The sequence below is a fragment of the Apteryx rowi genome, unplaced genomic scaffold (genome assembly GCF_003343035.1).
Source record: "Apteryx rowi isolate R43461 unplaced genomic scaffold, aptRow1 scaffold_657, whole genome shotgun sequence".
Classification (NCBI taxonomy): Eukaryota; Metazoa; Chordata; class Aves; order Apterygiformes; family Apterygidae; genus Apteryx; species Apteryx rowi.
This window is the reverse complement of record NW_020450935.1, coordinates 996-22,499: the sequence shown is the minus strand read 5'-3', so window position 1 is coordinate 22,499 and position 21,504 is coordinate 996. Positions and strand designations below refer to the sequence as shown.

Sequence of the window (21,504 nt, the reverse complement as noted above, 5' to 3'; positions counted from 1 at the left end):
CGGAGGCGGCCGGGCAGCGGGGACGCGGAGCGGGAGCGGGCGGCCGCTTCCCGGCCAGGCACATGGATGCCTCCCGCCGTGGCGCTCCGGGAGCCGGTTATTCCTTCGGTTGCATAATCTGCATGAAGTCACCACGCGCCGGTGGGGCCGGGAGGCCGCCGAGGGGTGCCGCAGGGCCGGGGGGCGCGCGCCGGCGAGGAGGAGGAGGAGGAGGAGGAGGAGGAGGAGGAGGAGGAGGGAGGCGGAGGAGCGGAGCGCTCCGGCGGCAGCGACTGCAGGCTGGGGCTGCTGGTGCCGACGCCGTGTGCATGGGGAGAACATGTGTGCGCGCGGGCGCGCGGGCGCCGCTCCCATCCCCCAGCCCCTTCCCGGCCCCCCCGGCCCCCCCGGCCTGGCGCTGGAGCGGGACGCGCTGCCGCCTCGCCCGGCTCTTCGGCCTCCGCAAGCCCCGCGCGTTTCCAGCGGTGCCGCGGGAAAGAGCGTCRCGCATCCTCGGGGCGCTGGGAAGGCGATGGCAGAGCCGGGGCTCGTCCCTGCCGGCTTGCCGGGTCGTGCCGGCGCCGATGCCAGCAGCGCCGTGGCCTCCGACGCCAGGGCCGGAGCATGGGCAGCCAGGGCGCTGCGATGCCCCCCCTTCCCCGAAACGCGCCTTGGGCGCCCTCGGCTTTGTCCTTTTCCGGGCTAACCTCTCCCAAATCGGGCCTTCGCCCCCGGGGTCGGGAAGCGGCGGCCGGGCCCCCCGAGCGAGCGGTCTCAGCGCCGGGGCGCGCGAGGCTTGGCAGGTGCGGGAACGGTGCCGGCGTTTCCAGCCCTGCCATCGCCTCCGAGCCCCCATCCGACACCTGGAGAAGAACGTAGCGCTCGGATGAGGGATAGGAGCATCTACAGAGGGCTGGGGCTTTGCCACCGTGGGGCCACCAAACGCCGCCACAGGGCCACCAAACGCCRCCGCGCCCTGGCCACCGGCATGGGAACGCGGGAGTGCAGGAAGGTGGTGGGAGAAACCTCCGCGCCGCCCGGCCGTGGAGTCGAGGGCAGCGGGGGCAGCTCCCGCGTGCTCCCTCCTCCCTTGGGCACCGGACCGCGATGACAAGGAAGAGGAGGAGGAGGAGGAGGAGGAGGAGGATGGCAGCCGGCACGGTCCGGGCTCCCATCGGACTCGCTCTGCCTCAGGCGTGAGGGTGAGGGATGAAGAGGATGGGGGCAACCAAAAGGGAGAGACGCCGAAACGAGGAGGAAACGGGCAGGACGGAGGCACTGAGGGGAAGCGGGGAGCCCCGGCCCTTCGAGGCCATCCCATCCCACCCCGGCCAGAAATTCCGGGGAAAACGGGGGGAAAATCCAAGCCCCGCTCGAGCCTGGACCGAGCGACATGTAAATCAGCGCCTTTGCAGCCGATCTCTGCTAATGGGTTGCAAATTGCTTCCATCAGCTCCGATATTATAGATTGCTCGTTAGAAACTGCTTCCAGGAGCCCATTTGGGGGCCAAATGCTTCCTGCATCAGGGAATTAGCCGCGAGCATCATTAGCACCAGCGAATCCCGTGGGAATGAGGCACCGCAAGGCCGTGCCAGGGCGTCCCCTGCGTCCCTTCCCTGCCGGCCGCGGTGGCATTGCATCCGCCTGGGGAGAGGTCCAGGCCTTCCCAACCCATGCGCACGCCGCTAATTAGCCGAGGCTAACGAGGCTATTAGCAGAGGCGCTTCTCACCGGCTGGGAGCGGGAGCTGCCAGCCCGGCTCAGGCGCTCGGAGGCCGGGATAAGCCTCAGGGAGCTGCCGCTGGCACCGAATTGCACTTGCTGTTTAAACCAGTTCCGCGACGCTTCCAAAGGAAACGGATGCTCGCGCCCCAAATCGGCAGGAATTTACCCCAAAACCCACCCCGGTGCAAGGCCGCTGCACCAAAGGAGTCGCCCTGGCTCCCCCGCGCCATCTCCCGCACTGCCTGGGGTGCCACCGGCAGCGTCCGGAGCCAGTGCGAGAGAAAACCCTCCCGGAAAGGGGCCCGGAGCCGGCAGCCCGCGAAGCTCTGAGTCATCCTCGGCGGCATTTAATTTTGCGAGGGGCAGCGGTTTGGGTAATTAAAGGCCRCCGCAGCCAAAGCCGGCGGCCGCGGAGATCCCGGGGAGCACGAGGCCGAAGGCCGCCGAGGATGCCGATGGGGGGGGGGGTGGTTTGGGGGGACGATCTGCATCTGCCTGGCTTGACCGCGTCCCGATGGGATCTGCCGTGGGCAGAGGCGCTCTCCAGAGGCCTCGGCTTATTAAAAGGACAAGCTGTTCGGGGAGCTGGTAACAAAGCCATGAAAGCTTTTATGCACTGGGGTTGAAGGCACTAATATCGCTGTGCTCTGCGTGGGTGAGAAATTAGACAAGAGTTCCTCCGTGCCGCTGGGTTTTTTCCCTCCCCCCTATTCATCTTTCTCAACGATTATCTTTTATTTTGATATCTTTCTATTTAAACCTCCAGGACCGCGCTCGGGATGAGAGAGGCTGCTTCGCTCAACCACAGGGCGCCTTGCGGCGCCGGCGCGGGGGACCCGGAGCCGCCGCGAGCCCCGGGGAAGGGCGAAGGCGCCGTGGGCTCTCCAAGGGTTTCGCATCCCAAAATATTTTCCCCAGGCGCCGCTTTCCCCACGGCCTCGGCTCGTGAAACCCGCTTGGCGCGGCTCCCTCGCTTGTGTAATCCTGCATCCAGAAAAGGCTGGTTATCCAGGACGGACGCGGCCCGGGGCTGGTCCAATGCCGCTCTGGAGGTGCCCAGGCTGGGTGGGACCGGTGGAGCGTGGGGCAGAGACCCGACAAGCTCGTTTCACAGGTGCCGCCACGGTGGGGGATCCCTTCTCCGGCGCCGCCCGAGGCGATGCCTGCCAGCTCCTTTCTCTCTGCACTGCAGATATCCGTACCGGGAGCTCCACGGGAAGAGGTGCCCGTGCTGCCGCTCACCGCTGTGGGATGAGCCGGGGCTCTCCGGGGGCAGATCCGGCCTCGCTTCCCTGTGCATCCCATTTGGCCAGCCGCGCCGCCCCGGTTTTCCCAGTGGCCGTTTGTCCCCGTGCCCTCGTCACCCGTCGCGATGCCGTTTCCTTCCGTTCCCTCTGACGCCGGCTGCGATCCCAACACAACCCGTCTGGTTCGGGAAGTGCTGCGGGTGGCTGCACGGGGAAGCGGCTCCCAGGCCGCGGCAGCACAAGAGTTAACGCTGCCGGCGCGCGCAGCCTCCGCACCAAGCCGGTGGGAGCAGCCGGCGCGGAAAAGCTGGCAAACAAATTAAAGCGCTGCTGCAAGTAACGGGTCTGTGCGCAGCGGCGAGGGCGGAGAAGGGAGCGCGGCCGGGCGCCGCGGGAGCCTCAGCCGAGGTTTGCTGCTGGAATTGCCCCGGGGAGGAGAAGTGCGAAGTCCGGCAGGGCCCAAGCAGGAGCCGGGCTGGGAGAAGGGCTCCCGCCGGCACCGGCTCTTCCCGGCTCGCAGCAGCCAGGTGGTTTTTCGCTGCCAGGCCCCGGTGCCCGTCCTGAGCGTGCGATCTCCACRAAGGCTGAGAACGGCCAGGCAGTGACAGTTGTGGCGCTATGAGAATATAAATATACCGGAGGGCGAAACACCTTTGCTTTCCCGCCAGGGAAGAGCGGGAGAAAACAAGTAGCGGCTGCCAAACTCCTTGGTTTTAAAGGTGAATTTTGAGCAGGGTTAAAACCTGCGGGATGCTGGACCCTGCCGGGTGCCTGGAGGCAGCCGAAACGCCCATCCCGGCGGCTGGCGCATGCGGACGTGCCCGTTCACCCTCCCCAGCACTTCCTCTCCGCTCCCCATCAGCTAACGAAGTTTGGCCACGTTAAGTCCCCAAATGGCTTCGGATGTGAGGGCTAGTGGCTCGGAGCCCCCTCCCCTTTCTGGCCTCTCCGCGAGTTAAGGGTGGCGGTGGCTTTAATTCCTCCTTTTTGCCACGCCGGCCCGTTGTCCCGCCCGCTCGCCCCCGTAAATATCRCACACGGATTTGGGTGCCGACGCGCCGGTCCGGTCCCGCAGATCGCCTTCGCCCGCTGCGGCGTCCCGCGTGCGACTTGCCGACCAAGCCGCCCGCCGCCAGGCAGAGCCTTGTCCCCGCTCGTCCCCCCGGCAGGGCCGTTGCCGCGTCCCCGAGCGAGTCCCCTCCCCGCGCCGGGGGGACGAGGCAGGAGGAGAGGCGCCGTCGTTCCCGGGCCTCGAGCTGCCATCGCCCGGCGGCACCGACCGCGGCGCCCAGCGGCGCTCAGGGTTTGCGGGAGCCGCACCGCTTTTCCCCCAGCTCGGCGACCCGCCGGGCGCCTTCGGAGCTGGAAGCTGCCGCGCGCCGCCGGGGAGCCGCTGTCCTGAGCGGCGTTTCTCTTCCGAGAAGATCAAATTAAATAAATAAATACATAAATAAGGCTGGATGCAGGTAGCTCTGGAAGTGTTTCAACTTTAACACAAGTTCGCCGAGACGTCCATCCATCCGTCCGTCCATCCGTCAATCTGCCGGAGCAGCACCATCTCCGGATTCCCCAGTTTGGGGGTGGCACCATGGTTTGATCACTGTCGCTCCTAAATCCATAACAAATGTCATCTAAAGTGCTACAAATAACCTTCTGGTTATCTGCTAAATCCTAACGCTGCTCCCTGGGGATAACAAGCTGCAGTTTTTCCCCTGGGCCATACAATAATCACCCCAATTACTCCCGAGCAGTGGTTATTAAACTCACCGCAACGCTTTCATTTGCAAAGCAAAAATAATTAAGCAGGTGGCTACGCTGACTGTTTGCCCGGGAGTGACCAAGGTTATTTCTGCTTGACTCTGGGAAAGAAAGTCTCTAAGGCCCTGGAAAACCTCCCTGGCTTTTCTGCTCCGCGCGGCACCGTGCCATCAAGAGCCGTACAGAGATGCCGCCGGGTGATCAAGCAAATAAAATGCAGCTGGAGTCAGTTAATGCCGGGGCTGGTATCCCAACAGATGCCACCTCCATCCAGCTGTAGCATCAGAGGGATTTCGGGAGACAGTGTGATCGCCCAAGCTGAAATCCCATGGGTGGATGAAGCTGCTTCTCGCAGGATCTGACGTGCTGTTGGCGTTCGGGCGGGCTGGTTTCGGGGGACATTCCTGCGCCAGGCATTCCCGCACCGGGCGCCGGCTCTGTGTGCGGCAGAGGGGACGCGGTGATTTTTTCGGGCACAGGGGACAGCTCAGCCTCGCCAGCGCCCCAGGGCCAACTTCCAAAGGAAGCAAAGCAAGGTTTGCACCTCGCTGCTGCGACCCGGACACGCGCACTTCTTCCCACTTTTGCACCCACGCACGTCGCCTTAGGCACCTGCTAACGTGCCGGAGCGCGCTCGGACACGACGACTCGCAGATGCTCCAGGGGAAGAGCAGTTAAAACAGGGAGATGTAGTTAAAACGGAGGCGGATGACCAGGACGGAGAGGCAGGAGCGAGTCCTTGGGGGACGGAGGGAGGCAGTGCTGGTGAATTATGCATGACGGCAGGAGCGAAGCCGCTATCTGCGTGGACAAAGCCCTGCGCCCGGCCGCCGGGCGCGTGCGGCCGTACCTGCGCACGCCTTTCGCTCCCGCTTTATCTCCACTCCCAGCTTGTAATTCAGCCCAAATATCAGAGGAAGCTGGAAGATTAATTTTCTCTGTTTGCACGGCAAAAGAGAGGGGGGAGCTGCGCTCTCGCTCCAGACTCCCGGCTGCTTAATCTGCCGCCGAAGGAAAAGGCGAAAATTTATCAGTGTTGGCAGGATCCCGGTGTGTGTTCGGACCTGGCGGCAGCCCGGCACAGCCGAGCCCTGTGGGCTCCTCATTTTGGGGGGCACGAGGAAAATGCAAACCTTCCCCTCTGCCCAGCGTTAGGGCCCGAAGAAACACCCGGGGCTCGGGCGAGCGGGAGCCAGTTCCCCGCTCTGCCGGCGCGACCTTCGCCTCCTTCCAGCGCGGGAACGTGAGCGCAAAAACATTCGTGGCCGGGAGCTGCTCAAATATTTAAGAGATGACAACTCTATTAATGCAAAAACTAGATAACCCCCCCCCCTTGAGTTTAAAGTGGGAAACATCTCGGCTCTTATTTCGCAGCCCTCTCCCTGAACTGACTCTCTGGCTTCAATGAAATCCCAAATATCAGCCCACAAAGGTCCTTTGTCACTGTGCTACCAGCAACAAAAGGTCATTCATTAAAAGCAAGCTGAAGACCACAGAAAGGCTCCCCTTGTTTTTAAAGGAGCTTGGGATTCGGCGGGGGCTTCGCCGCCGACATTAACGCCCGGGTTTCGCCGCCGGGAGCAGAAAGCCGGGACCTGACGTAGCTGCAGCCCCATCCGACCGCTCTGCCCGGGGTCTCTGCCCCGGTGCCAGCCGCCCTCCGAGGAATTACGGAAGAGCACGGATAAGCCAGGGGGCATTAGGCCGGCTCCCGAAGCCGCTCGCGGCACCGGCATGTCTCCCCGGCACGCTCCTTCCACGAGCAATGCCCGGAGCAGTAGTTTGCACCACCGAGCCCTCTCCAAGGTCTCGCAGGCTGCCGATATCACCCAAAGGAAAGAGCGTGATGCCATCTGCCGGCCTGCGGCTGGGGCCAGGGAAATTAATTCCCCCCAAAGGGTCCAGCTTCCTCCAGCTAAACCCGGGCCGCCCTTCCCTGCGCAGCCCGGCGGGTGTTTATTTCCCTAATGCTACTGAATCATTGCTTTCTGAACCCGGCGCTGTATCAACCCATTGAGAAAAATGCACCTAAAAAAATTTCTTCCGCTTTTTTTTCCCCCTCGGGGCTTCCCAGAGAAAGGTCACTAAAATCACTGGTTCCGCTTCCTTGTCGTTGGATGACTCGTCAGTGGAGACCCGCGCGCTCCAGCCGGTTGTGGATTAAAAGGAGGTTAATACACATTTCCCCCCCGAGCACCAAGCTGCACCACCGGGCTCGCAATTCCCGAGCCGACCAGGCAGCCTCGGAGCCCCCAGCCCCGGGATGGGACAACGGGAGCGGGGAGCACGGGAGTCCCCGGCGGCCGGAGGGTGCAAATGGGCATGGGATCGACCCCGGGGGAGACCGCGGCGGTGGGGGGGAAAAAAAACAAGGAGAATTGCTGCTGCCTGCACATCTGAAGTGCTTCCGCCAGTAATCGCCGGAATCATCAAATTAGCATAAATTCTATTAACGGTTTCCCAGATGAGACGTTTCAAGGCTTCTCCCTCCCACCCGACGCAAGCGAAAGAGAGGATAATTGCTTTGCAAGAAAGAAACTGCTGGAACAGCCCTCGCTCCCAACGGCGCCGGGCGCCAACGGCTCCTTCCCGCTCCTCCGGCCCTTCTGCCTTCCCAGCGTTGACCTGGGGGACGTGGTTTTTTGGGTTGAAATCACAGTTCTCAGTCAAGATTGAGGGTCACCACCAACAGTGGAGGCCACCCAACGACGGAGGCGACGAGGAGCCCCAGGGCATTCATGCCCAAAATGCTCCAAAAAGGGGGGCGAACGCCGACGTCGGGGTCTTTCCTTCGGGCCATCGGCTCAGAGGAAGAGGGCGGCCGTTCCCCTCCCTCCGTGCCTCCATTCCCTGGGAAAACACGGATGATTTCGACTCCCGTTCTCGAGGAACCTTCCTCAATGTTCGCTCCTCAGAGGACCGCGAGGCTTTTTACTGCCTCTTGTGAATTAACGTTTATTAATTAGTTTAAAGCAGGCTGCATAACCTCAGTAAAGCAGTTCTCACAAAAGAGCTGACTCCGTTAGCGAGCAACGCGCTTTCCGAACGATCCCACTTAGCGATTTTTAAGCGTTTGGTTCCGCTTTATAATTGCTAATATCCATTCTTCAATTACCCGCTGTTTTGTTTCAGATTTAAGAGATTAAAATGCGTTGTTATTTTATGATTGTGCAATTTGGCTTCTTGTATCTGTGGGGTTTGGGTTGGTGTCTCGTTGCTCGCGCGCGTTAAATGCCTGCGGGTGGAAGAGCCGCAAACGGCCTGAAATGGGGTTTTGCTTTTCAGCGCGAGGGGCGGCTGCCAGGCTACTGCTCAGACCGAAATTTCAAAGAAAAATCAGTTGAGGCATCATTTTTCCGAAACGGGAGCACTTAATAAATGGCCTCATTTGTGTGTTAATGGGTTCCTGGAAGCTTTTACGTTTTGTGAATGGGAATGTGCAGAAAATGGAGTTTTTCCTCCCGTGGGCCTCCTTCTGGGAAGCCGGATCCATGGGTTTCTCTCCTCCTCAGGGGCCAAAATTCGCGTATCATTATTGCTGTGTTTGGGGCCCAGTTGATGGCCCGGCCTAGAGGCCCCCAGACCCGCAGCCGTTGGCACTTGGTCACAAGCAAAGGCAATTTTGGAAAATGATCTTTTTTAATATCTGAGAGGCGCCTGGGGAGCCTCGGAGGGCTGGAAGGGGCCTATCACCCCCCACATCTCATACGGGAGTTACTGACTGCTGTCCCTGGGCCCGGGCCTGGTGACAAGCCCCGACAGAGCCGGCAAGGACGAGGGGGGACACGATTTTGGGGGGATCTGGGGCCTGTCAGCATCCCCCGCCTGCTCCGTTGCTAAGCAACGCAGGCCGGGACCAGGAACCAGCAGTAAAGATGGCGCCTGGCCGGCTTCACCGCGCGGCCGTTGGGGCCCCGTCCGCCCTCGCACGAGGGAATGGAGCAGAGACGACCACGCCCTCAGCAGACATGGCGCCGGCTCGGCTTCAGGCTCGCGGTAAGCAGAGCCAATGAGCGGCCGGGAGGTGGGGGAGCGGCCTGTGATTGGCTGGCCGCTGGGATTCAAACCGAAGTGCGGGACGGTTGGGCCGGGCGGTTGCAGTTGGAGGGAGCTCGCGCCGGGCCGGCGCCTCAGGTGAGCGCGCGGGAGCGGCTGAGGGGAAACCGGGGCCGCCCTCGGTATCGGCCCTCGCCACCGGCCCTCTGGGGGCCTCGGTACCCTCGGTATTGGGTCTCGCCCTGCCAGCGAGGCCCTCGCCCCCGGGAGGGGGAAGCTGCCTCCGGGGCTCCGCGCGGGCGGCGGCCTGGGCCGCCCCGGTGCGGTTTCCTCAGAGGTTTTCCCATGAGGGGAGGGGAAGGGGCAGTTGTGGCGCCTGGGGCCAGGGCCGGACGCTGGGGGGCGGCTGTGGGCACCCTTCGCGCTGGCTTCTTCCTCCACCCTCCCCTGTCGGGCTGGGCGGTGCCGGGCTAGCGATCCTACTGCCCTTAATACAATATATACAATAAAATAAATGCCAGTTTGCTCACTGATGGCCCTACTGGAATGCCCCTTGCAATGGAGCAAGCAGACTGAAAGAAGGGACAGAGGACAGCCTGAAGCTTTTCCGTTTCCCAGAGTCCATGTAAGGTGCAAAGGCCTGGGGTATTCGTGTGTCTGTCGAGTCTGTAACTCTGCATGAAGTACTTCAGAGTCTTCTTCAGTAGCCCGCTAAGCGTGAAGGTGGTATTTTGTACCTCATCCTGGCTCCTCTCCCAGCTGTCTGCACCTGCTCCTCACAGTCATTTATTAGTCAGGGCCCCCCTGTGTGCTCCGGCAGCCTCTTGCGTTAGAGAAGTCATTTCTGTGCTGCTGAGCTGGAGACTTTTCTCTTCATTGCTTCTGTCATGCTATTGTTGCTGCTGTTTGAGGAAAACATGCTGACTGTCCTGAATTTTAAAAGCTGTTTGCTGTAGGAGCTGTAACTTAAAATGCAGCTAAATTTAAAACTGTATGAGAACTCCCAAGAATGTTACTTCTATTTTTATCCTGTGAAGCTCTGAAACCTTACAGATTTTAGTGGCCTATATAGTACCAAGTTACTCATAGCCTGGGTGTGAGCTGTGTTCTGCAGCCTTCCAGAAAGAAAGTCATCTTGTTTTGGAGGTTTGAGCCTCTGTAGTTTACTGCAGGTTACTTGAAGCAATAAAGTGGTGATCTAGACTACCTCTTTATATTGCTGGTCTTCTATACATAAGCTGTGGAGGCATGAGGCTCTCCCAGACTCTTTAGGTTTGAGTTTGGATGCATATATCTTGATTAAAACGTAACTGTTCTATTTGTGTATCTGCCAAAACCTGGCTTTTTAATTATTAATTCTAAAGCTGACTGTCTTTTTCTGGGCTGCTGACCTTCCCTGTTTGAAGGTGGGAAGGAAGTATTCAGCTGGTTATTTAGGTCTCCTTTCTTGGCAGGAAGATGGAGACAGCAATGCTGAATTTGCGGAATCTGTTTGATCAGCTTATGCGCCAGGCCGAAGTTTTAAGTGAAGGAAACGAATATCGTAAGTTCTGTCTCTGTGGGTAGTTCAAGTGGGCCGCTATGTGTTTGCTGGGAGACTATAAATGTGCAAACAAACATCAATGGCCACTACTGGAGAATCTGTTGATGAAGCTGTGGGTAGCCAGATTTGGGGGGGGGGGGTGTTTTTTGTTTGGTTGGGTTTTTTCATTGTCTAGAAATATGAAGTTGCAGGCTGAACTTCTGGACAGGGCCGTGTTCTGCTTGTAGCAAGCTGACTTCACCCATGCAGGGTCTTGTATGTCCTAGCTCTTCTGGTTGATGCAGATATGAAGGACTTGGTCTGAAATCTTGGGTGAACAACTAGAGTGTAGCTGGGTTCGCTGAAAGGCCAGCTTGTCCCCCTCTTTGTCAAGGGTGGGCTATATCAATAGATATCTACTGTCTGCAAACAGAGGGCTGCTGCATTTCCTCTGCTTGCTTTAGCAACTAAAGATTGAAGTGTTTTCTCTGCAGAATTTATTCAGTTAGCAAAGAACTTTGAAGAGTTTCGGAGAAAATGGCAGAAAACAGAGCATGAGCTTGCCAAGTACAAGGATCTCCTAATGAAAACAGAAACTGAACGTAGTGCTCTGGATGTGAAGCTGAAACATGCTCGCAATCAAGTGGACGTGGAGATCAAACGAAGGCAAAAAGCTGAAACGGACTGTGAGAAGCTGGTGAGTAGTTTTTTATTACCGGTTGGCTCATTAGACTGCAGAGAGATAGTGGTTAATCTGCGTTGATCTATAGAAAATAAGGACTGACACTCATGATAACTGGTTTCAAGAAAAAAAAAAAAAAGAAGCCTTGCTTGGCTCCTTGTAGTAGCCTTCTGCTTGGAACGGACTTTGGTCTGGAAAAAGGCTACCAGCCGCTGCTTGCAGTGGAGCTGCCGTTACCTGGCAGAGCACGGGCTGCTGTTGCTTCGCAGCCTTTAACATTCTACTGACACAAGTTCTGAGACTATCTGTGCGGTATCTCAAGTACTTGAGATTGGCTCATACAGTAATTAAATGGTAGTCTATACTGTGGCAGTTTCTCCTATTATCTACCTTTACAGGAACGGCAAATACAACTGATTCGAGAGCTGCTCATGTGTGATGCATCTGGGAGTATTCAGCTAAGTGAAGAACAGAAATCTGCCCTTGCCTTTCTTAACAGGCCACAGGTTTCTGTAGGGGCCTCAGGTAACAAAAGGTAGGCAAAAGAGCGTTTTGTCTAAGCAACATAAGTAACATCAATACAGCTTTGTGTACATCTGTGATCCTACTAATGCTGTATTCATATGAGCAGAGTTTCACTCTGTATTCCACTTTGAAATAAAACTCTTATGAGTCAATAAGATTGTTCTGGAACCATGACTTACTGAAAGCCTAACTGATACATGTTTCTTCTAGCTTTGTTTTTTTTCTTTTCTTTTTTTAAGGCTGTCTACAATTGATGAATCTGGCTCAATTCTGTCAGACATCAGCTTTGACAAGACTGATGAGTCACTGGTAATGTAACACCAAGTACTGAAGTTTTCCTCAACTATAAAACCTTAAGGGTGTGGGGTAATCTCCAGAGAAGCATTGTTTAGAATACTACGGTATTAAATTGACAGAGCTGATCTGCATTTCTTTGGTGTGCTATTGGCTAAAACGTAATGCAAGTCCTGGCCAGAGGCTATATGGTATTTACATTGAGCTAACCAGTGTCGCGTATTTCCCACAGGACTGGGATTCCTCTGTGGTGAAAGCTGTTAGACTGAAGAAGAGAGAAAAGCGGGTATGTTCAATTCTTTCCTTCAGATAGATTCCACTGTTAGCCTTAGGTGACACAATGTCACCATCTGTCATCTCGCAGCCCTCTGTATTGACTTCTGAGCTACTAATCACAATCAAACTTCAGGTGGATGTGCTTCTGCTGTAATTCAGATTTGCTCTGTGGATTTAGATTCAAGTTAGTTCTGATGTCACTTGTCTACTGAAAATAACTGTGGTGGAGTTCCAAGTATCTTGTTCTGGTTTGGCTTGCAGCTTGCAAGAAAGTACTTCAAGATTATTAACAGCCACCAGATTAGTTTCCTATGTTAATTTTTCCCCAAATATTTTCCTCTTCTGTAATGGGGCTTGCGATTTGTTATGGTCTGCTCTCAGTATGCAGTAGGCACAGGTGGGGAAGAACAGCCTGTAATCATCTCTGGTAGGGTTAGAAAGTCTGGGGCTTGCTCAGCTCCCCCTCTTTCTTTCTCTAAATTGGTATTGGTGGATTGCAAAGCTGACTAGGAAAACTACTTGAAAGGGCAGTATTGAGGCCTCCTGGTGCTTCTCAGGGTTGTAACCTGTGTAGGAAGGGTCGTGCAACAGGACAACAGGTACCATGGAAGGACTTAATGCTTCTGTGGTGTATGTGTGTGCAAGCAACTATTCGGTCTTTCTAGTAATGCAGTATAACACTAAATTGATGGCATGCCTGCCCAGCTGACAAAAATGCTACGTCTTTTCAGCGCTCATCCAGGCAGTTCATTGAAGGCCCTCCAGGTCCTCTGAAGAAAACGCGATCAATTGGCTCCACGGTGGACCAGGTATGGTGGTCCCAGCTGCATTTGTGTGACTCTGAAACACTCGGTCATACTGCGTGCCTCTTTCCAGGGCCAACAAACTGGAAAATCCTTGTCATGTCAGTTGTGTTCATTGCTGTCACTAACTGCAGATGTTTCATTACAGGGAAATGAGTCTATAGTAGCAAAGACAACTCTCACTGTCCCCAGTGATGGTGGCCCAATTGAAGCCATCTCTACCATCCAGACTGTGCCTTACAGCCTCCGAAGCCAGAGGAAGACCGGTAGGTGTCACATCTGCCATTTATCCCAGTTCTAAAGCAGCTAGTCGGGGGGCATAAAGTATTCTGCAATATTACAGTAACCTCTGCCAGTACCTGGGCAGCTGCCTCTGATTTATAGTGCATTTTCTTTGAAGCAAAGGTTACCCAGGGGAGTGATTCCATTCAATCAAGTGTCCTTCTCCTCTTCCATCTTCCAGGTACTTTACAGCCTTGGAACAGCGAGTCGAGCTTGGGCAGTAGGCAGCTGGAATCCAAATCGGAGAGTGATGGCTCTAGCACTCCGCAGAGCAATGGGGGAGTGAGGCTGCATGAATTTGTTTCAAAGACGGTAGGTCCACAGGCAGGAGGAACTTGGGGCGGGGGAGTACCACCTTCCATTAACCTTGCGCGTTGATTAATCGAAGGCAAAGGCTATTTGTTGGATATATTGCTATGTACTCTGGGTTTATTCTGGTCCTCCTGTGAGCTAGTGGGAGGCTGGTGATTGCAGGTCGGGGGCCTCGGCTGAGTTGTGGGGTTGCCTGTGTATGTCTGTGCCATCCAAGACGCAGTCCTGCAGTTGTGGAGGACTTCCCACTGCTGGTGGAATAACCCAGCCCACCTGAAGTACACAGTTCCCAATTTGTGTCCCAGTAAGTGAGAGATTGATGGCTGAAAATCAGCTTAATGAGCGAGATTAACACAAATTGGGATCCCAAGCTATTGACAAGAAGTTACCAGCCATTACTACTTAAGTCAGTATTAACTGCCTGTTACCTGCATGGATCAGGGAGTACATTATCCTATGCAGTTATCCAGTTCAACTCCTCCCGAGCTGCTGTGTTGCATTAATCTCTTCCTGGTCTCTGTGCTCTGTATTGCTAGGTTATCAAACCAGAATCATGTGTTCCCTGTGGAAAGCGGATAAAGTTTGGAAAACTGTCTCTAAAATGCAGAGACTGCCGTGTGGTGACTCACCCAGAGTGCCGGGACCGCTGTCCTCTTCCCTGCATCCCCATCTTGGCAGGCACTCCCGTCAGGATTGGAGAGGTAAGGCCGCAGCGTGAGCTTGGAACAGGGTAGTTGTGGCAACGAACAGGCTGGTGTTCAGTTAGTCAGAACACGCTTGAACTCCCAATGAGTCTGCTTTCTCTAGAAGAGCTCTTGTTGCTCAGAGCCACGTAATAAAACACAAATGACCTTGTAAAAATATCCTAAAATAGCAAGGATTGGTTTGGGGCGGGGGGGGGTGTTTTGTAGGATGGTGTTGAGTTGTGTATGTGGCAGCTCTGGGTAGGCAATTCTCCGGCACCATGCTAATGGGTGTAAGTGTTTCTCTCTTCTGGGTTTGTGAAGAAGAAACAGTGATTCTTGAGCCTAGATCTTAGGGTGGGTTCCTGCAAGAGCATTTTCTGTGTCTTGAAGACTAAATATCAATTTTTTTTCCTTCCCTCTGCCTCTTAGGGGACCTTGATGGACTTTGTCCCTACTACTCCTCCAATGATCCCCTCCATCATAGTGCACTGCGTTAATGAGATCGAACAGCGAGGGCTACATGAGGTAAAAACAGAATGAGGAGTGAAACAGTACTAATGAAATGGGTTGTGGTGTCGGAGAAACAAATTAACCCAAAGGTTTCTTATTTATGGTGTGTGCGGTGCTGCTCAGTGGGCGACTATGTGACTGAGCAACGCTATGTGGAGTGCTCAGGTGTGGAGAGAAGGTGGGTGCAGAAGAACGTAGGCTCTGTACGTGCTGTTGATATTCTGCCTCTAAGCAATGCCTCTTGCTAACAGATGGGCCTTTACCGGGTATCTGGCTGTGACAAGACAGTGAAGGAGCTGAAGGAGAAGTTCCTCAGAGCAAAGAATGTTCCTTTACTGAGCAAAGTGGATGATATCCATGCTATCTGTGGCCTTCTGAAGGACTTTCTACGCAGCCTAAAAGAACCCCTTCTCACTTTCCGGTTAAACAAGACTTTTATGGAAGCTGCAGGTAAGGAGAAGCTAAATGACATCTCTCACTCTTTCACTAGTCTTTGATGGTCACAGGTTCATCTGACAGATAAACTGGTGGACCTCAGTGCTCTGTGGAGCCCTCTTGCTTGCAGTTGTGTTGATGATACTGTGTATGCTAGAAAGATCTCACTTCTGCTGTACTGCTTCAAGAAAATATTTAGCTTTAGTATATTGTCAGTTTTACCATCTAGAAGCCTGCAAATGGTGCATCACGGACCGCTGCTGCCAAGTGTTATTGGTCCTTGCTTTTAGATTCATTTCTGTATTGGAAGCTACGTTATTTCAGTGGATCGGTAGCCCCATTGCACAACACCCTGTTTACCAGACCAAAGTCTGGTGCAATCTTGATGTAACCTTTAAAGTTTGTGTAGAGAACTCTAATTGGAGGCAATGATAACCTTGTGCACTAGACCTCAAAGCATTAAACATCAAGTAATAAGTCTGTTGAATGTGGCTAGTGGTGGTATTTTGGAAGAAGGGGGACAAGTTCTAGTGCTTGGGCAAGATATGAAATTGTTAGTGGCACACTAAGCTCCTGGGTTCCTTGTTTCTCAGGCCAGCTGAAGGGAGTATTACAGTTGTGCCTCTGGGACTACTTTGAAGTCTCTTTTTCCTTTCTTTCAGAAATTTTGGATGAGGACAACAGTGTTGCTGCTATGTACCAAGCAATTGGTGAACTTCCTCAGGCCAACAGGGACACTCTAGCTTTCCTCATGATTCACCTGCAGAGGTAAGTTCAGGACTACTGGCCCATCTGAAAAGGGCCTATAACTGTGCTGCTGGTGCCTCTTCTAATAGGTAGTTGTTACAGGTGGTGATCCTGAAGTCTTCATTCTGGAAGAATCTGCTTATTCAGAGGCTGAAGTGGGGAGGCCAGGGGGGAACATGTGTAAAGGTGAAGTGAGGAACTCCATTCTGCTTTTTCCATCTAGAGTGGCTCAGAGCCCAGAGACTAAAATGGACGTTGCCAACTTAGCCAAAGTCTTTGGCCCCACGATAGTTGCCCATGCGGTGCCTGACCCTGACCCTATGACACTCCTGCAGGACACGAAGCGGCAGCCCAAGGTAGGTTAGCAGGAAGGACTGACTTGGGAAGCATATCCCACTTAAAGAATTTGGATGAATTGCTGAGGGGGGCTGAGGTTATGCCTGTCAGTCAGTGTTAAAGCTGTGATGTTGGCCCCTCATGGCTGTTGCTGTAGGTGGTGGAACGGCTTCTCCTGCTGCCGGTGGAGTACTGGAGCCAGTTCATGATGGTGGAGCAAGAAAACATTGATCCAACACACATAATTGAGAACACCAATGCCTATTCCACTCCGCAGACTCCAGATATTAAAGGTAACAGCTGGATGTTGCTCTATTGGCTGTGCAGTCACTGTAATAAAAATAATGACCTTCAATTAAAGATGCTTGTGGAACTGGAATTAGCCATTCCAGCAAGTTTTATGGAGGAAGAGGAAAGAAAGGAGAAGCGTGCCAGGAAATGCCAGATTTATCTAGCATCTCCGACAGACGTTAGAAAGCGTTTAATGTTCCTCGCATAGCAATGCACACTCAGCTGTCCTCCTGTTGCTCACTTCCCTGCCTCTCTTCGCAGTGAGCATACTTGGGCCCCTCACTACCCCCGAGCAGCAGCTCTCTAAGACGCCCTCGTCCAGCTCCCTCTCCCAGAAGGTCAGGTCAACCTTCAGCAAAACTACCCCCAAGTAAGTGGTGCTGCGATGGTGGGGTGACTGCAGGTGGTGGTGGGGGGTTCAAGGAGAAGTAAAAACACACTTTTGGAGCAGGTTCTGGGAGCAGCTTGGATTTACTGCTCAATCCTGTTCCCTAGAGAATTGCTTAGTCCGCTCTCAATCAATGCTGCGGTAGCAGTGTGAACTGCATGGCGGTTAATGAGCGCCGTCTTATGGTAGGGAGAGGAAATGCTCCGGGGGGAGGAGGGTAAAACTTGAGTGAATAACCCCGGGAAAAGGGTTGAAGACCCTGGAGAGACTGATGCTTTCTGCTTCTCTTGAACTAGATTTGGGAGCAAAAGCAAGTCGGCAACGCAGCTTGGGCGTCAAGGCAATTTCTTTGCCTCTCCGATGCTGAAGTGAAGTGGACCTGGGTGTTCAGTGTCATCTTAGTACTCGCACACCAGTATGCATGAGTACAATAAAGGCAAACTCCTCTCCGTGGCCCTCGGCAGCCTTGTGTAATAAGATCTTTCTCCTTTTATCTTTCAGCTTAACTGAGGCTTTTAATGGGATTTTATTGTGCAATGTATTTTATTTTCAGACGCTGTACTTCACTTAATATTGGTGAAGAAAGTAACTAGCGGGCTTTGTTCAACACTTTAATAAAAAACTGCTGCAAGAATCACTTACACTTTTTAATAGCAGCAGCCCTCTACCTCTTTGAAGTGGAACACTCACAGGAGGATTTAAGTCTCCTGGAACTACAGGCTGCTCTTCACACCAGCAGTAACCCCCCTAGTCTAGCTGTACTCCTCTGGGAAAAGTCAGATCCATGCTCAGGGAGGCAATGAACGCTGAACTCCTCTTTTTAGTGAAACTGGTGCTTAGAATATTGGTCATCTGATCAAACTTTGGTCTCAGAAGCAGACGCTTGCTCTAATTCTTGACTTCCTGGTGTGACTGTGCAGCCTATAATCCTGCGGATGGCGGTGTTGTATTTGTCACTGCCCCAGAGGCTGTGACTTGTTCTAAAGGAACATTCAACAGTACTGTGTTTCCAAGAAGAAATCTTGTAGGGGGCTGTCTTGGGGGGGGGGGGGCAAAGGGCTGTTCATAAGGGAATGGGTTTAAGGGTGCCCTCAGTTTTGGGACGCCCTCGTTTCCCAAATCAGATGACACTTAACTTACCTAGTGCTGCTTGTAGTCTTGCAAACCATGTACAGAAGTTTATATAGTGGTTGTTGTTTACTGAGCTCCTGGAAACTGTTCTGACATAAATAGTTGATACAAAGTAAAGGGTGAAGTGCTGATATAGCCAACGGCTCTGTTCTCTGCCTCATGTTTTTCTTGTTTTGGGCAGTTTTAAATAGGGCCTGCGTAGCAATATAGAAAGCGAGAAGAGGGGAGTTGCTCCGTGGACGAGCAGTTGCGTCTCCTCTCCCAGCACAGCAGCTCTTGCCTGAAGGACCTGGGGTGAACCTGGCAGCTTTGGCTGCAGGGGTGCAGGGTCGGGCGCCCTTGGGTGCTCGGCAGGGGCTCCTGCGCTGGTCCCTGGGGGGGCGGCTGGGGCTCTCTCCCCCCTCGTGGAGGAGCTGCAGGCCCCGCAGAGTTACCACCTTCCCCCCAGCAGGGTGGGGGCCCCAGGGCAGGCAGGGGCCACCAGCCTCAGGCGTTTTCTCACCTACAGCAGGGGAGGCCAGGGCAGGCGAGGGCCGGATGCGCGCGCTGCGCTCCACCCGCGCCTCCTGCCCCGCCGGGGGTGTCCAGCGGGGCTCCTCCCTGGGGTGGGGGTCACCGCAGGCTGGTGCAGCCGCGGGGAGCGTGCAGGGGGCCGGGCAGCGGGAGGGGTGTTAAACACCGAGGAGCCGGGTGCGAGCGGGGCCAGCGCCTGCACCCAGCTCCCGCGGCAGGTCGTCCCAGCCCGCCCCACGGCGTGCCTGCCCCCCCAGCGCCACAGCGGGACTTTCGCTGTGGGGAGCCGCTCCGCGGGCTCCTGTGGCCCCCATGGCCCAGCGGCCCCGTGAGCAGCGCAGGAAGCAAGCGCAGCCCCAGCGCGGCCCCGGCGAGGGCTCGGGGCCAGTGTGCGGGTGCCATGGCGAGGCGGCGTGGGGTGAGTGTGACTGTGGGTCCCCGGAGCCACGTGTGGCCCCTGCCCAGTGTCCCAGGGGCCTGCGTGTCCCATGCACCGTGCCTGGCTGCTGCAGAGGGGGAACCCACATCACGGTGGGGGTCACTGCAGGCGGTGAGGGGCCGGGGGGGGCTGTGCGTGTGTGGACGTGGGTGCGTGCGCTTGCACGTGTGCGAGCACGAGGGCGGCGGTGCGCGGGGGGGGGGTTCTGCACGGTGGCATCCTGACTGCAGCGGGGGTGCGACGGCGCTGCCCTGCGCGCGCGGGAGAGCAGCCGCTGGCCTGGGAGGAAACGGTGCCGTGGGGAGCGCGGGCAGGCGAGGGTGCGCAAGGGGTCACGTCTGCACCAAAAGCATGGCCCCACGCGCGCGGGGTCTGTGCGCTCGCTCCGGGAGCAGCGTGCACACGTGTGTGCACCAGCTGGGTGCTAGGGCACGTGGGCACACGTGTCCTTGCATGTCCCCGGCGGGGAGAGGGGCTCATGTGTGCACTGGGGGGTCCCCAACCCATCCCAGGTGTTGGGGGGCGCCCGGGTTGTCCCCCTGGCCCCTGCACCCTTGGCGCCTCGCTGAGCCGCTCTCCCCAGGCGAGAACCCGTATGGCTGCGCCGGCTGCCAGAGGCGCTTCTCCCTCTCCGGCTCCTCCGGCGCCCACCTGAGCACCTGCCGATGCCCCCCGGAACCCCCTGCAGCCCCCGGGGCCCTGGGGACCCCCGGTGAGCCCGGGACGTGGCCCCAGGGCCCTTGGCGCAGGGGCGCCGCGGGGCTGCTCAGTGCAGGTACCAGCCCCTGTGCCGAGCTGGGCCCCCCCGGCGGGGCCCCCCGGGGCACCCATGGGTCCCTGCCGGACCCCGACCAGCCTCTGGATCTGTCCCTGCCCAAAGCAGGGCGGGAGCCCCCCCGGGAGCCCCCTGGCGCCCTGTGCCCGCTCCTGCCCGGGGCCCCCCTGCCCACCCTCCGCTTCCTGCCCGCCCTGTGCCGGGAGCGGGTCCAGTGGGTGCTGCCGCCCGGGAACTGGGAGCAGCTGGTGCAGCTGGTGAGGAGGGAGCTGGGAGAGCACTGGGAGGCTGTGGGAGCACTGGGTGATGGGGCTGGGTGCTGGGGGGGCAATGGAAAGGCTGGGGGGGCATTAGGAGGGGAGTTGGAGGGGGGCACAGGGAGGCTATGGGAGCACTGGGCAGTGGGGCTGGGTGCTGGGGGGGCACTGGGAGGTTATGGGAGCACTGGGTGCTGGGGCTGGGTGCTGGGGGGCAATAGAAAGGCTGGGGGGGCATTAGGAAGGGAGTTGGGGGGGCACTGGGAGGCTATGGGAGCACTGGGCAGTGAAGCTGGGTGCTGGAGGGCAATGGGAAGGCTGGGAGGCAGCGGGAGCACTGGGCAGTGGGGCTGGGTGCTGCAGGGGGCACTGGGAGGCTGTGGGAGCACTGGGAAACTGGGAGCACTGGGTGCTGGGGGGGGCAATGGGAGGGCAGGGGGGCACTGGGAGGGGAGTTGGGGAGCCAGGGGGGCACAGGGAAGGCTGGCGGGTGGCGGGGGGGCACCGTGCCAGCATCCCCCCCGCCGGCGCCCACTGACAGCCGCGTCCCGCAGGCGGGGGGGGCCCCGGTGTCCTCGGGGCTCGGCGGGGGCCGGCGCTTCCTTTGCGAGCTCTGCCCCAAGGGCTTCCGCAAGGGCAGCTCGCTGCTGCGGCACCGCTACGAGCACACCGGTACGGGGGCGCCGGGACGGGGGCACCAGTATGGGGGCGCCGGGCCGGGAGCGCCGGGAGCTGGGTGCAGCGGCGGGGGCTGGGRAGGAGGGTGCTGCACCCAGGGGCGCAGGGCTGGGGCGAGGGCCGGGGCAGGGGGGGCCGGGACACCCGCCCTCACTGCCGTGCCCAGGCCGGCGGCCGCACCGCTGCCCGCTCTGCGCCAAGGCCTTCAAGCACAAGCACCACCTGGTCGAGCACCGGCGGCTGCACACGGGCGAGAAGCCCTTCTGCTGCGCCCGCTGCGGCAAGCGCTTCTCCCACTCGGGCTCCTACTCGCAGCACGTGCACCGCCGCTGCCGGGCGCGTGGGTCCCCGGTGCAGCCCTGCGACCCGCTGGGCGCCACCGGGCTGCACCGAGGGTCCCTGGGAACCTCCCGGAGCGACCCGCCGGGCATGGCCGGGCTGCACCGAGGATCCCCRGGAACCTCCCGGAGCGACCCGCCGGGCACGGCCGGGCTGCACCAAGGATCCCCCTGGAGCAACCCGCCGGGCACTGCCGGGCTGCACCGAGGGTCCCTGGGAACCCCCTGGAGCAACCTGCCGGGTGCTGCCGGGCTGCACTGAGGAACCCCAGGAACCCCCCCAGAGCAACCTGCCAGGTGCTGCCGGGCTGCACCGAGGATCCCTGGAGACCCCCCCAGAGTGACCCCCTTGGCACTCCTGTGCTGCATCGAGGATCCCTGGAGACCCCCTGGAGCAATTCCCTGGGCACCGCCGGGCTGCACTGAGCATCCCCAGGGTTCGCCCTGGAGCGACCCACCTTGCACCCCCTCTGTGCTGCACCGAGGATCCCCGGAGACCCCCCCAGAGCGATTCCCCAGCCCTGGCACTGCTGGCCGCAGGCAGACCCTCCCCAGGGGGTTCGATGGCATTTAATGAC

The 21,504-nt window shown here is 57.4% G+C and overlaps 2 protein-coding genes across 2 annotated transcripts; both read left to right on the top strand.

Annotated features, from left to right (window-relative positions):
• The first annotated feature begins 8,803 nt into the window (after positions 1-8,803).
• Positions 8,804-17,729, top strand: RACGAP1 (Rac GTPase activating protein 1). Its single transcript, XM_026084955.1, has 17 exons — positions 8,804-8,844; positions 10,161-10,249; positions 10,723-10,925; positions 11,309-11,445; positions 11,675-11,744; positions 11,962-12,015; positions 12,737-12,814; positions 12,957-13,074; positions 13,272-13,402; positions 13,939-14,103; positions 14,518-14,613; positions 14,850-15,048; positions 15,696-15,801; positions 16,004-16,136; positions 16,274-16,409; positions 16,669-16,777; positions 17,092-17,729. The coding sequence occupies exons 2-17, from the start codon at positions 10,165-10,167 to the stop codon at positions 17,165-17,167; spliced, it is 1,896 nt and encodes a 631-aa protein (XP_025940740.1). The 5' UTR covers positions 8,804-8,844; positions 10,161-10,164; the 3' UTR covers positions 17,168-17,729.
• Positions 17,730-18,609: 880 nt separating this feature from the next.
• LOC112975205 (replication initiator 1-like) lies at positions 18,610-21,262 on the top strand. The gene is made up of 4 exons (XM_026084959.1): positions 18,610-18,857; positions 19,462-19,910; positions 20,465-20,582; positions 20,755-21,262. The coding sequence occupies exons 1-4, from the start codon at positions 18,752-18,754 to the stop codon at positions 21,186-21,188; spliced, it is 1,107 nt and encodes a 368-aa protein (XP_025940744.1). The 5' UTR covers positions 18,610-18,751; the 3' UTR covers positions 21,189-21,262.
• Positions 21,263-21,504: the final 242 nt, after the last annotated feature.